This window comes from Protopterus annectens, chromosome 7.part0, assembly GCF_019279795.1.
Source record: "Protopterus annectens isolate FY-2018-M chromosome 7.part0, PAN1.0, whole genome shotgun sequence".
Lineage (NCBI taxonomy): Eukaryota > Metazoa > Chordata > Ceratodontiformes > Protopteridae > Protopterus > Protopterus annectens.
In genome coordinates this window covers 815,809,360-815,825,431 of record NC_056739.1, presented here as the reverse complement: position 1 = coordinate 815,825,431, position 16,072 = coordinate 815,809,360, and the positions used below count along the sequence as shown (strand labels likewise).

Sequence of the window (16,072 nt, the reverse complement as noted above, 5' to 3'; positions counted from 1 at the left end):
ACTTGCCAGACCATCAGTAAGAAAGTCTTTATTTACAGCCTTGAATATGGTCTTCATATCTTACTGACCATAGTTTCCACTCACCTAAAATACTTCCTATAAACCTCTCTAATCTAAATTTGCAGATTAATTGCCTAGCTATTCCTTTTAAACACCAATATAACTCTTTTCCAGGAAAAGTTCACCCAAAAACTAAAAAAAACATAGTGTTATCATATAGTGATATTCTGTGTTCTTGTAATGCATCAAGATCATTATAAGTGTTTCTTATATCTTAATTTCTAATGTCTCAAAATTGCTGCCATGGGGATTGTCTTACTGACATGATTTTGCTTTTCAGTCTTTCTTCTCTATTAATAATGAAGCTTGGATCCATGTAATATGATCAAGCTCAGACATTATGAAATGTTGTTTTCCTCCATTTAGTTAGAATGACAGTACTGTCAATCGTTGCTTTTTCAGATGTGTTGTGAAACCAGAGTCAGTATTTCTATTTAACCAAATTATCTGGTGCTTTCTTTAAACTTGTAGAAACCTTTCTTGGTCTATTTATATTTTCTTCAGTAGAAAGGAAGTGAAAAAGCCATGATTTATTTAATGTTCAAAGGTGTAGTCTTTAAAAATAATCAGCCCCTCCCCAGCCCACACATTTACATATGAACATTATCAGATCTGTACTGTTACTTCAGAGCTAATAAGGCCGATGACAGCTGCTTCAGGTTCTGACGGTGTGTTTAACATTGTAGTTAAAGCAGCACTTCATTTCCCAGTTATAAGAATATTTATCCGTTTGTTTATGTAGTATTGCAGCGTAATTCATTGTTGTTTCCTCTTACAATGATTTCTGTAATTAACTCTTTGACAAATTGTTTCAATAAGCTGCTTATGCCATTTTATTAACTTCAATAAGCCAGGCTCAGGATGTAAAAGTAAGTGTGTGTGTGTGTGTGTGTGGGGGGGGGGGGGGTGATCATAAGACAAAACTTAATCTGTGCTGCTTGGCCTAGGTCACCCTGGCTGAAATATATTCTTTTGTGAAACAAAGTGAGAGTTGAATAAAGAAAAAGGGAGAACGATTCATGTTCTGTGGCAAAGAAAACATGGAAATGGAAAACAAAAGGAGCTGAAGTATTTCTGGTAACTAAACAACGTTTATGGGATATCATAGGGAGAAAAAATAACTCTGGGGTCAAGCTGGCAAATTTTAAGGTTGGAGTTTTCTTATAACTAAACCCTACTCTCTCTCTCTCTCTAATTGTTGATTATTGCACCCCCCCACAACAGTTCATTAAACATTTTGCCCCTCATAACTAAGATGTTAAAGCAATGATGTTATGAGGCCTATTAGCAACACCAGTTTAGTAAGCCCTCTCAAAATTTGGACCAGGTATCTGATAGAAACTATGCCCAGACCTAGATCTCTTTCAAAATACAGCTTGCACAGCACTACAAAAAACACTTCCTGTAAGCATACAGCATAACTGTCAACCTCTTATTGCAGGAATTCTGGGAAAAGCCAAATACAATGAGAGCGGACAAAGACCCAAAATCAAGGAAAGATTTTAAATACCCCCTTTTAAATTTAGAAAATTGCTAGAATAACAAACTTTGCAGTAGCATGCATTTTCTGAAGTACATGAAGTCTGAAACTCAAATATCTGTCATTATTTAGTGACTTAGTCTTCAATGGTATGCCAGAAAACCACAAAGTTTTTGAGCTACAGACCAAAAATAAGGCAAAAAATCTGGACAGTTGAGATGTATGGCCCATGGTACCTCTTAAAGTTAGTGTAACCTATTAAAAATATAACAGCATACTAAATCAGCCACTGCTAAAAGTAAAAATATGCCACAGAAACTCTTACATACCATACATGTCAAGTGCTTTCTAACTGTATATATTGAGAAGTTTTCTTTGACATTTCATTTGATAATTCGTAGAATGCTAATAATATTTTGTATTCATTACAGTGTGTTTTGTACTACGTATAAAATGTGTGTATAGTGATGCTTATGCACTCATTTTTTCCATTTTGCATTCTATATTTCTTCATTAATTCTCAGCACTGTTTGTTTTTGTTTGTTTGTTTGTTTGTTTTGTTAACCAGGATAGTCCATCTGGCCAGGACCCATTTTCAGTAGAGGCCTGAGGGAAAAAAGTTCCTGATGAACACTTTGCAATAGGAGTACTTGTATATATTACAAAGATACAATGATAGAGGTAGAACACATTACAATAAACAATAAATTCTTATATTCATGGAATACAGCAACTGAGGTATACTGGCAATTACAACATAATGTCAAGGTTTATAGAGTCAGCTAAATGGTGGCAAACTATTATATTACAAAGCCACCACAGATGCCCTGAGTTTATGTTATTCTGAACATTGAACATTGCCGATGCCCATTTCAAATATGTGATTTGTGTCATGGCTTAAATGGGAGATGGGACCAGTTTACGTACCTGATTAACAAAGATTATAAATACACAAATAAGGCTGAATTAATGAGAACTCAAGAAAGAATGGGAGTGACAGATGGCACTTTTTATTTCAGAGGAGAAATACACAAATGATTAAACAGAGCCTACATATTCTCTAACAGGTAATGGGAGCACCAGGTTAGCTAAGTGATCCCTATCAACTATAATAATTTATATTTCTGTGTTTCTAGTTCCACACATTTAAAACCACAGAAGTAAATAAACTTCTCTATCTCACTTTCCCTGTAGAAGAGTGAGCAGCAGATCGCACCCTCCAGGCACAGGAGAAAAGGATTTGCTTGGCATGGAAATTCTGGATCAGTTCTCCCAGTACAGACTGGACCATGTTTGGACGGACTCCCATTATGTCACATTACAGTTCCCAGACAGGTAACGCGTGTGTTCATTGTAACATGAGCAAAGTTCCCAAAGCTGTGGAGTTGTAAAAATGGAGCACTAAAGTTGTTGGTTTTGTACTAGTGATCCATAATTATTGCTGTAAATAGATGTAGCCTCTGTCCTCATCTGGATAATAGTTAAAATGCATAAGCTTGCATCACTAACTCTACAATTTGTGACTAAATCCAATAGGACCTCACATCTGGCTGACTTAAAAGAACCTAAAGAGCTACTTAAACCTAAGAGAAAACATTGGAACCATAATGTATATACGCATGTGAAATAATAACATGAGCAATCAGCAGAGGTTCCAGTGCAGGGAATGGTGCTTAATACCAAAACTCTGTTGTTTAAATTCTGAGCTTGGTCACCCCCTATATCAGGTGAAAGGCAAAAATGTAATCTTTAGCTAATTAACTCTAGTTCCTGAGTAGGGAAAGATGCCTGTAGATAAATCTCTGATAAGCTAGTCCGTTGGATAAAGGGTATACAGTTGTGTGAGATAGTGACCTCAGTACTAACAGTTTAACTTCATGCACGTTTCTCTGGATGTATAAGTATGGCATAAGGCATGAGACTGTATGTATGGCAGAGAGATTACCACATGCCCAGGTGTGTGTCATTAGGCATGATACTGAAGGTCGAGTACCTTAGAATCCCTTGTTGTGTGGAAATACTTGTAGCATGCATACCCCCAAGTACCTTATTGCATTTATAAAATGGGCATCTGTACTTTTTCACAAGTTTTATATCTGGTAGCCTTTTTTATTATAATTATTTTTGTAGTGTATTTTAATGCAAAATAGCTTCTCAACCCAGTTTATGTAACTGATAGCTGTACATAACATTTTAACTGTGTGGAATTTTGGTTTGACATTTTCAGATTAGTTATTTAATGGACTCTTCTTTCGAACTATTTATAAACAAGTGCTAACACTACACAATGAGTTCCGTCAGATGAAAGAGTCCAGATGAAGAGACTAGCATATCAGTAGCACGGTGCTTCATAAACATACACAGCCTCAAAGATATTCACAAAATAATTATTTTGGTAGCAACTCCAAAAACCGAAAGATACATATATCTAATCAGTAATGCCTCCCACCAATATTTAATCATGTTGGTGGCAACACCCAAGAACTTCAAAAAATATACAAGCAGTAATGCCCTCCACCATTATTTTAATTAAGCTAATTTATTTGACTGCATACTCATTGCTTTTATTTAATTTGGTTTCTATGGTAATTTTATGTGTGTGTCATTTCTATTTGAATATGAATTTGTATTCATGAAATGTTTTGCTTTTGTGTACTATATCTTCGATTTTACCTTCAAAGTTAAACAATTAGACTCTTTATATATATATATATATATATATATATATATATATATATATATATATATATATATATATATGTATGTATTGTGTGTGTAATCTATACTTTGCTTTCTGCTGCTTTGGTGTCTGTTTTGCTTCACGTTATTCACTTTCAGTCTGTTCCTACTCTGCTTCATATTCTGTTGGTAGAGTTTATGCTTTAATTTTCTTCTGGAGATTTTTACAATATTGGACATCTTTTACTGTTCTTGATCAGGTAATGCACTCAAATTTGCGTTTTTAATGCTTTTATTACTCTAATATAGGTTTAATTTGTACCACATTCCTGATTTATTCTATTTTTATTATTATTTTTCTGGGTACTTTTCCGTTATCGGGGCAACAGTGTCAACGTGATCCTTCAGCTGTAATCCACTTCTTTGACAGACCTGTTGACCGGATAATCTCTTACTCTGTGTAAATACTGAGTTTTCAAAGAAAGAAATTAACTGTATTAACTTTATTCACTGTATTGATATCTGCTTAAGAAATATGTGAAAGAAATGGATTGCAGCTGAATGGTCACACTGAAACTGTTCTCCCAAAAAGTTACACAGAAAGAAATACATAAAAAGATCTCTTCACACACAATCTTTTCAGTATGAACTATTGGTGTCAAACACATCTGACAGTAGAAATCACAATGTTGTTGAATGAATGCCAATTTAAGCATGTCACATCACTGATGGTTTCTTTATTCAAGTGGATTTCTGTTCTCTAAGGGGCTAGTGCAGTGTTGTTCATATCACCCGAACATTGCTATCTACGTGTTTTTTTTTTCTTTTTCCGAAGTGCTTAGAAAACACAACGTTTGGGATTGGGCACAGGCTTCACATCAAATGTGTACTCACTTTGTAAAATAAAACATACATGAATTTATAGATAACAGTTGTTGCTGTTATCAAGGACTCCTTCTCAAAGCAGAAGACGAGGCTTTAAAAAGAAAGCGCGTACTACCAAACAGTTGTTTGTAGGATGACAATCGCATCTTTTCAGCTGTCTTTATGGCTCAATGACTGCATTTGCACCCCACGTGTATTTCTACCTTTTCATTCTGTGTATGGTTGTATGTATGAAGAAAAGGCTTTACGTCATCAAGAATTTCTTTTTTCTTTTAAGTATTCTTTTCACGGGCAAACAACGGCAACGTGGTCGCTGAGCTGTGAGTACAATGTCTTGCCATGCATTTCCGATGTTAATCAGAACAGGTATGTGTTTAAAAATTAAATGTACAATATGTATCCAAAATAGAAAAACCTTTTGTCATCAGAGAAACATATGAAAAGACACTGCATTTGGTGCTGTCTAACCGCATTTAAACTGTTGCCTTGATAACGGAACATCAATTAAGAGTAATGTACATCCCTAACTCAAATACAGTACTGCATACCTTTTTATATATGCAGTACTGTATTTGAGTTAGGGATGTACATTACTCTTAGTTGATGTTTGTATTGGTTTACTTGAGTATTTCTATATTTTGCTGTTTTTCCTTGCCAAATGCCTTTTTAATATTGTGGCAATTTGTTGAATTTTGAAGTCTCTGAGGGAACACGTATCTGTGAGTGAATGTGATGTCGGGGTGTCCTGCACTAGCTGTTTCCTGTGCATACAACATATTTGATATGCAGGTTGCAGGCAATTTCATTAGCCAGTTTTTCTTACCCATTTTATAATGTGTAGTTGTACCTCTCCTGGCTATCATTCACTATACATGGATTTCCTTAGCAATGCATAGCCTACTAGCTAAAAAGGAAGCTTAGCCTTAACGCCTGCTGGCTAATTGTCTCTCTTCATGGCATACACCAGCATTGCACTGTTGCTTATACACTGAATTCTCAATAATTCACACAACATGAATCTGAGAATTATGTGGATGCTGTTTATTAAATATATTTAAATGTTTATTCATCAAAGACTGCTGAGATAAAAAAAAAACAAAAAAAAAACAGTTGAATATGGTCAGCCCCATTACAAGATAATACAATGAACAGACACATTTAACAGCATTATGTCAGAGTGGACTTAAAACACTGTATGTTATAAAATTTTAATTTATTATTTTTTTTCTTACTTTTCAATTAGTGGTTCTGCTGTAGCCTTACCCTTTGTCTCTTGTTGTGCTGAGCTGTTGTGGGGATTCACATAAATCGTTTTGTGATTTTTTCAGAACTTGAGTAAACTTTAATAAATTGTGAACAACAATTAACATATAACATTGCCTAGATAGCAAAGTTTCCTCCCACATCCCAAAGACATGCTGTAGGTGGATTGGACACTCTAAATTGGCCCTAGGCATGAGTGCATGCATGTGTGCCTTCTGTGGAAGGCTAGGCGCAGAGCTGGCAACTCGACACTGTGAAACTCCACTGCCAATCATGAGCAGATAGGTGATCCGCTGTGGCGACCCCTAAACGGGAAAAGCCGAAAAAAGAAGAAGAAAAAAATTGCCTAGATAACAAAAACTATCACTAAAACCTCAATTTTCCATACTTTAGTTTATAAAAACAATAACAGTAAGCACCTTTGGCTAAAGAGAAGTTTCCTGCATCAAGACATTTTCAACTGTTCTGATAAGTCTTTCTTATATTTCTAATAACAAGAAACTAGTAATCTTTTATTTTTCATTTGATGCTGTCTTAGTTACACTTAACATTCTATCTTTCAGCTGAACAATATGAATAGATAGTTGTCATCCCTAACTGAGTCAGTGTCTTCTGGTACATCATTGTTTATTAGATGCTGATTTCTGTCAAACGTATTTTGTAAACATAACATGGTTTGGGTGGTTGAAGTCTTTAGAACTTTTTCTAGGTTCCTTCATCTCCTCATCTTCTGATCTGAACAACTTTGTTTCTTTCTGGTGATGCCCCGCTAACACTTCCTCAGAAAATTTAGTTTGCAACTCAGGAATGGAGTTCTTAGTTTACACTCAGTCCTGTCTTGTAACGTGCCACTTTAGACAGTGTGTCACCAGTGATGGAGCTGCCAGCTGTCAAACTCTTGTTTGTCCTTTTGGCCATGCATTCCTCTGCACTTTACAAAGGGCAAAGCTTCTGTCTAAAGAGATAACACATTGTACCAGAAAGCCTTCACTGTTAAGATGCAAAAGCAACTTTCAGATGTACAATCATTGCATCAGTTTTGTAAGACCATGATCAAGCGGATGCAAGAGGAAGGCTGTGCTTCAAGGTAAACACAATACCTTAGTAGCAGACTCAGTCAGAATAACTGTGTGGGATGCGGTGCTATCAAATAATAGGAGAGGAGCAATAGGTCACTTTTAATGAAATGGTAGCACCTCTCTCCAAGTACAGATTGGCACTGGAACCATACAGTAAACAGTTCGGTTGACATCTATGCTTTGCTGTTGCTCTGTCATCCATATTAATGACAAACTAATTATTCATGTTAACTTTCTTGAAATAATGGGGGTTTCTGAAGATATGAAAAAAGGGCAGTTTTTTACAATATTCACCTCCTGCATTTGCACACAGCATTAGTACAAGGCGAGCTTTAGACAGCTTGTATACAGGAGCAACAGACTGTTGGTTGATAAGACATATCTTTCTGGGCATCTTGTTCCTTAGACCAGGGATGTACACTTCTGATTTGCTCTGGGAGGTAACAATCTACCTCATTTTTTTAAAATCTCTTGAAAGAACTGCACTCTCCCATCATCTGCTAAGACTGTTTCTCTAGGTAAGCTAATACAAATTATGCCATGTTGAGCTTTGAAATAATAGAAACATTTAGGGTTAGCACTGAAAACTTCTGTGTTTTATATATACATATATATATATATATATATATATATATATATATATATATATATATATATATATATATATACACATATATATGGTTTACTATCAAAATCTTGCAACTGACAATTGCGAGTGTGCATATATGTGACCCAAAATGTCGGAAAACACATTACTGATCGTTCACATAACTGAATGTAGGAATTAAGGAAAGTTGGCACCTCAGGAATGTCGACTTTACTGAAAATACCTACACTACCTGTTACGTGCTATGATCGTTTTGCACCCCCCCACCCCCTGATACTTATAGATACAAACTCTAAGATTGCACTGCAGTGAAGGAAAGATCCCGATCCCCACTATAATGCGATATCTGTTCAAAATAACAAATCCAGAAGAGGAAATGCACACTAGCATTCGCTCTTGTGGATTCGTCATTTTGAAAATCAATATTACAACTCGGAACATTGCCATTTGCCTTTCCAGGTTGCGTTACTGACATGCGACATTTTGATGGTAAACCTATATATATATATATATATATATATATATATATATGCATCTGTGTCAGATGATTGAGTTTTCAGAAACTCGAAATCCATACGGATGAGACCATATGATCGAGTTTCTGAGAACTTGAACATCAAAAAAAAAAAAAAAGATACAAAAATCTACTTTTTTACATTTATGTAGGGGGGCAAGCCCCTTCACCCCCATACCCCCTGAAAATTATATATACCAACTCTGAGATCACACTACAGTGAAAAAAACGGTAAATTTACCGGTCATTGCTGTACCGTGATCTCCATTCAAAAGCTTTGAGTTTTCAAAAACTCGATCATATGGTCTCCTTGCAGAAGGGTGAATTAGCCAGGGACTAAGTTGTTTGGTAGTTGTTTGTTGGCTAATCTGCACTTGAGAGCTGTTTTTGCTGTACTTTTATGTTAAAAATTCTAGGATCATCCATCTTTTGGCAGAAGATGCTTACCTGGTTCCTCTGAATAAACACTGCAAGAAGCTGAGAGTGTGGTTCTTTATTGGCTAGAGGGCATATTTATTTATTTATTTATTTATATTTGCTTACCAGGATAGTGCACTGATCTCAATGGACCATTTGCAGGCACAGCCTGGGTGAATGGGATCACATAAGAAATGAACAAAGCATATTTAGAGATGTAAGGATATGCTAAAAAACAAATATATATATATATATATATATATATATATATATATATATATATATATATATACATACTTACAGATGCAAAAATATGCTACAATGTTTAGTTCAAGAAGCAGTTAACAATATCATAAAATGGATGGAAAAATGGAATTATGCTTAGCAGAGCTTTATGGTTATAATGTAAACATAATGACTGAGATGACTTATGCTAGCTGGTTAGCAGTATATCATCATATAGAGAGGTATGAAGACATTACAAGAGGCAAGTGAGAATAATTGCAAGAAATCAGATTGCAATCTTTTTTTCTCTACTATAAATCAGGCAGGTTTCCAAGGCCTTTTGTTCACTTACAGAGAATTCTAAAATCCTTTTTTAGTATTCCAGCTGCATCCAGAGCCATCCAAGCTAAGATAAGAATATTTTCTTGATTTACTGCACTTGCACTGGCTTTATACCATGATCACTACAGCTTTTGAACATGTTTTAAAGCACTTATTTAATCATGCACTTAATTTTGTGGCAAAAATAGTAATGTCTCTTTTTATTGGCATTTCTAGTTCTGTGTGTCTCCAGATCTCCTTGCAGAAGAGCAAATTAGCCAGGGACTAAGTTGTTTGGTAGTTGTTATTTAATCTGCACTTGAAAGCTGCTTTTGCTGTGCTTTTACGTTAAGAAATTCCAGATTTCAGTCATTTATTTAATTTTGTGACAGAAGTAGTCAGATCTCTGATTGTTAGCATTTCTAGTTCTGTTGCCTCCAAATCTTGTTGCAGAAGAGTAAATTAACCAAGGACTAAGTTGTTGGGTAGTTGTTTGTTGTTTACTCTGGACTTGACAGCTGCCATTGCTGTTCTTTTACATTAAGAAATTCCAGATTCCAAGCTTTTTCCTCTGTTATAAATCAGGTAAATTTCCACTGATCTGCCCAACGGGCAGTGGCAATAAATATAGTAGGAAATGTCTAGGCAGTAAAATTTCCCTATAAAGTTAGGAATAGATCAAAAACCTGTTAAACAGTGGTGTGTTGTTTATTTATTTCACATTTGTTAACCGGGTTAGTCCAAAAGAGCCAGAGGCCCATTTTCAGTGGAGACCCGAGGAAAAAAGCTCCAATACAGACAATTTAAGGTACAATAAAATTCACAGCATATAAAGAAATTTACAATACATAAGGTATAGTAAAAGAGAAATCTAATACATAATGATAATGCTACAGTGAAGTATAATACTCATGATTTATTTTTATTTAACAGTGAAAAAATAAGCAGCAAAAGACCATTCATAGAGAGAGCTATTGATATAGTGGATTAAGTAATAGAGAGAGGTATTTAGACATGAGGAAGTAATATTAGCATATGTACTTGTGATGAAGTAGTAGGGTAGGGGTACATTTTGTAGTAAGACTATGAGTAAAGGGAAGAAACTAAGAGGTGGCATAGTAAATAGTTTGTGAGGTTGGAGTGAAACAATAAGGTTATATAGAATTCATTAGTGTAGTAGGTTAGGTGGGGTTATTGTGTGGAAATTAGCTTAGAGCAGCTGGCTTGCGCATCAACTAGCACTACCATATTCTCGCATTAGATAACATCTTTCTCTTAACCCCAGAAATGGGACCCTTGTTAAAACCCAATCCTTAATCCTAAACAGCCCACTCTGTTACAAGACCGGACAACATGAATATGCAATTTCCAAATGTTTCTGTGGCCATCTTAGTAGATTTTGGCATCCTAAGGCAATGTAGCAATTATCTCTTGTTCTCAGACAACCAGTTAGTCATTAAAGAGAATAATTGTTCACAAAAGATGTAAATACACAACTTTCTTGGAGGCAAAAATCTCACATGCAAATGAGTTTGTCAGGAACACTACATACCTCTCACACACATCGCTCCCCACACACACAGATTGTCTTATGCACCCAAGGTACTAATATGATTCTATCATAGTTCAAGTGGGAGTAGTGACCTGAGACGTACCTCACTGGACTATATGAATAGAGACATAATGGGTCTCTTGGAATATGTGTTACAAATAGGTATGAACCTTGCATTGAGCAGCATTCTGCCTTCACAAAAGATGATGTCACAGTATGAACATAAAATTATTGATTTTAATAACTGGCTTAGTTGATGGGTGTCACTCCAGGGGGATCCAATATCTGTCAGCATGGGAGGACATAGTCAAAAACCACATTACTTTCCCAAGTATGGGATACAGCTGTCCCCCCACCCAGCTTTCGGATACTTGCTAAAACTTTATCTACCCCCTTAGAGCCTTTTTTAGGCAATGCCAAAAAGACAAAACTGCCAAAATAGTGAAATAATCTACAAGCATCCTTAAGGTGTTACTGCTCAATGCTCAGAGCCTAAACAAAAAATTCCACACCCTTCAAACTCTCCTCACTTTGGATAATGTAGACATATGTGATGTGACAAGACATTTGCAGTGCTTTCCACACATTTAGACTAACAATAACACAGACTGCTGCCAAAAGTGGCAGTGTCTCAACCTACATTAGCAACAAACATACCCCAGGTTGGTTAAACAAGATGATACTATGGAGCTCATCCACATGCAAGTCACCATAGATAAGGTCAATCACCATATCATGGCTAGCCACAGGTTGTTATCTATGCCCATAGTGTCTTATAACTTCTACCTAAACTTACTAGAGTTACTCACCATTCAACTAAACACCCTATTTATGGGTGACTTTAACCATCCCTCTATAGGCTGGGAAATATACACTTCCTCAAACTCACAGGTAAAATGGTTCCTGGACTTTACTAACACAAACACCTTGAAACAGATAGTGCATGTTGCAACCACAGAATTAAACATAGTGGAGCTGGTACCCACCAGCATTGGAGAGGGATGCACTCCCTGTGTCACATCCTCACTAGTGAGGTAGAATTACAAAGCTGTCAAAAGCAAACTACATCCTATTAAGTGACAGTTTGTCAAAATTCAAGGCTCCCCACAACCCCCAAGACCACAGCTATCTATGCAAAATTATTCAGAGACCATGGGGCATATGAATGGCTGCATAGAGTCTGCCATACCTACCAGAAATAAACCCAAAACAAACACTAAATACAAACCCCACTGGTAGAATCCTCCCTTAAATGTGTTATATAATAAAAGAAGAAAACTCATGGCAAAAATCAGGAATAACAACTCCCTTAAAGACAAGTGCTCTCTTATACAACTAAACAAAGAACTAAGAGGTCTAATCAAGTCCAACAAGGCCAGGTATAAAGTCAGGATAGCCTCGCAGGCTAAGGACAATCAGATGGCCTTCTTCAGCTATGTCCAGAACCTTAGAGGTAACACACAGTAGTGTGTTGAGCTGGTGGTGAAAGGTACCACCTTCACCAATCAAAGTGACATAGTAAATCTACTGGCTGATAAATTCAGTTCAAACTTCACCCCCCCCCCCCACTAACTCCCAGCTCCACTAGGTGACATCCACTCCAACATAGATCCACACAGCTATCAGCAGGGACTGGTTGCTGGTAGCACCCGCTAAAACCAAGAACACCACCTCCATGGGTCCCAACAACATCCCTGGTTGCCTCCTGAATAGCCTAAAACATAACCTATCAGGACCACTTGAGGCACTCTTCAGTTATAGCCTTGGAACAGGCTACATTCCAAGTGAATGGAGGACCACAATAGTCATTCCCCTCTACAAGAACGTACTATCAGCCAACCCAGAGAACTACAGACTCATCAGTCTAACAAGAAAAAAACACAGAGAACGCGAAAAATACCAACTGCAGAAGCATAAAATCCAAAATTGTTTAATACTCCAGTTCCTCGGCTAGCAAGCTGAGCACATACTTAAGAGAAAAAAGAGAATGGCGGGTACTCCACGACAATCGAAGCAAACTTCAAATAGTTGAAAATCAAACTCTTTATTGCACAAAGTAAGAGCTTTCGCGGTTCCAACAACGCTTCCTCAGACTTTTAAATACAAAGACATTCCAATTCCATTTAAATAATGCATCACATCAAAAAGAACCAATAAAAAGCCAGTAAAAATTCACTATTAAAATACTTAAAGTAACCCTGCTCATATATAACATATATTATATTACACTCCATTATACAGCATGTACAACATTTTTTTGTTGTTTCATCCTTGTGTCAGTGGGTTGAGAATACATATACCATAGTATACACATTTTTAATATGGGTTTTTATGATGCATGTTTAATGCAGAGAAGTTTATTACATGCTGTATAATGGAGTGTAATATAATATATGTTATATATGAGCAGGGTTACTTTAAGTATTTTAATAGTGAATTTTTACTGACTTTTTATTGGTTCTTTTTGATGTGATGTACTATTTAAATGGAATTGGAATGTCTTTGTATTTAAAAGTCTGAGGAAGCGTTGTTGGAAACGCGAAAGTGCTTACTTTGTGCAATAAAGAGTTTGATTTTCAACTATTTGAGGTTTGCTTCGATTGTCTTGGAGTACCCGCCATTCTCTTTTTTCTCTTTGGACTGTCTTTTTGCTTGGGGGTACCTTACCCTGGTGGTGTTTCTTCTTTTTTGTGTATTTTGAGCACAGACTTAACATCAGAGTAGCACAAGCTACACTTAAATAACAAATATCACTTCATTAATCAATTAACTAAAACAATTAAACACAAACTAATAATTAACACAATGCAGAAAAGCTTTCCATTAAAATTCTTTGTTTAAACCATAAGGCACCAAAGGGCCAAACTTTAAAATACAGACTGCTTCTTTATATAACAGTTTGTTTTTAAGTGCAACATCATCCTTAATCAAAACTTGTTCTAAAATACATGCTTTTAAACTGGTACAAGACCCCAAGTGTACTGCATGAAAATGTGATGCCACAGGGCTATCCAAATTTTGATTCTTAATGTCTCTAACATGCTCTTGTATTCTGATTTTAAACCTTCTTTTGGTTTCTCCTATATAAAAGAAACCACAACGGCATGAGAGACAATAAACCACTCCCTTAGACACACAGGAGAAAATAGCTCTAGGCTGAAAAAAAATGCCATTTATTTTATCAAAAGTCCTGACCACATGAATACAGATGGAGCATTTACCACAGGGAGATGTATGAGAATTTTGTAAAGGAATAGTTAAATTTCAGTAGGCATAGAGAACAAATTATGAACAACCATGTCTTTTATATTTCTGGCTCTCTTATAGGAGACAGTAAAGGAGTCAGGTAAATTCTTAATCCCAGACTTCCCCTTATGTAAGAATGGCCAGTAGTATCTTAAAGGGACAGTCCCAGGGATTTTTTGTTTTGATTCAGCCTTTGTTTACATTTCAGGCTTGCCTTTCTGAGCATGCTCACCTTTGGCTGAGGGGGGTAGGGAAAGAGTGCCTGCAGGAAGTTTCAAAGGTGTTAGCCACATTCCATGTCAAATTGCAGCTGTACTGACAACAGCTCTCCATGTGAGCCATTCATTAGTCTAATCTGTGCATTTTATTTTATTTATTTTATTTTATTGACATTTTATTGACATTTGTTAACCGGGTTGGTCCAGCTGGGCTAGGGGCCCATTTTCAGTGGAGACCCGAGGATAAAAGCTCCAGTTACAAAACAATTAAGGATTACATAGGTAACAAAAAGAGAAAGTAGTATAAGAAAGTTTCACTCCAAAACATGTTAGTACAAATTTGATTGTAATCAAACATATTTAGATTACCCTAAGAGAATAATCACAAAGAAATAGGCATATGAAGTATTTTTTTGATATATGTACAAACAATTAAAATGAGACCAAAAAGGTGGAATCCAAATGGTAAGTCCTCCGTTGCTGGGCAGAAATAAACCAAAGCAATATAAGTAAACAACTAGCAACGGATGGAGCCAGGCATATACAAAGTCCACAAATCCACACAGTAAACTTCATGAGTAAAACAAGTCAGAGTGCAGACATCAAAAAGTCACAACAATGTAGAAAAATATAAACTCCTTTATTGTAGTCGACAAGAGGCAAGCGCTTTCACTATTTCAGCTTCATCAGACCAAGTGACTTGGTCTGACTTATATGTACAAACAAGTTATATAAAAGTGATCAAACAAGTTATATACAAGTGATCAGATTTCTTGCCTAGGCTTCCTAGGGAGGTATAGATTCTTTCAGGAGTTGAGAGAGAAGACGCACCATTGGATAAAGAGGAAATTAGGTAGGTTCTAAGCAGGGACATGATTTGGTATTGAGAAGATAAAGTTTGAGTTCCTTTTTAAAGTGTGCAGGGTGTATGATGGAGTGTATGTGTAAAAGAAGTTTGTTCCAAGTGTGGGCTTTTGAGCAGTTGTATTGTAGTTTACCTATGTTCTTCTTTGGATGATCTACATTCAGAAGTTGTTGGTTAGAGGTGTGGAGGGTTCTAGAAGGGGTGTAGGTAGATATAAAAGCAGTGAGAGCTGGGCAGGATGAAGGCCTGTATAGAATGGAGTGAATAACCTGAAATTGAGAAAGTAGCAGTAGTTGAGGGAATTCAAGCCATTGTAATGAGTTCAGGGCAAGGCAGTGATGGGAGTTGTAGGGGGAGTTAGTAATGAATCTTGCAATTTTGTGGTAAGTTTGTTGCAGTTTGTTCATGGTAGTAGCTTGTATATTGGTTAGTAATGGGGCTGCGTAGAGAAGTGTGGGCAGGAGGAAGGACTATGTTAAGGAGAGTCTAGCATTTGGAGTAAGAAATCTTTTGTTGCGATAGAGCAGGCCAAGTTTCTGGTGTGTTTTTTTTTATTCCTTGCAGTAAGTGTAAGTTAAATTTGAGTTCATCATCAGTGATGATGCCTAACAGTTTTGTGTGTGATTCAGGTTTTATGATAGTGTTGTTGGAGGATGTTATA

The 16,072-nt window shown here is 36.3% G+C and overlaps 1 protein-coding gene across 2 annotated transcripts in view; it reads left to right on the top strand.

The window, feature by feature from the left end:
• The window catches only part of TFR2 (transferrin receptor 2), a 642,558-nt gene that overhangs the window by 180,609 nt on the left and 445,877 nt on the right, over positions 1-16,072 (top strand). For both annotated transcript variants that reach the window (XM_044077345.1, XM_044077346.1), the window contains one exon: positions 2,735-2,875. In XM_044077345.1, coding sequence (XP_043933280.1) covers positions 2,735-2,875 — 141 coding nt within the window. The remainder of the gene's footprint in view (positions 1-2,734; positions 2,876-16,072) is intronic.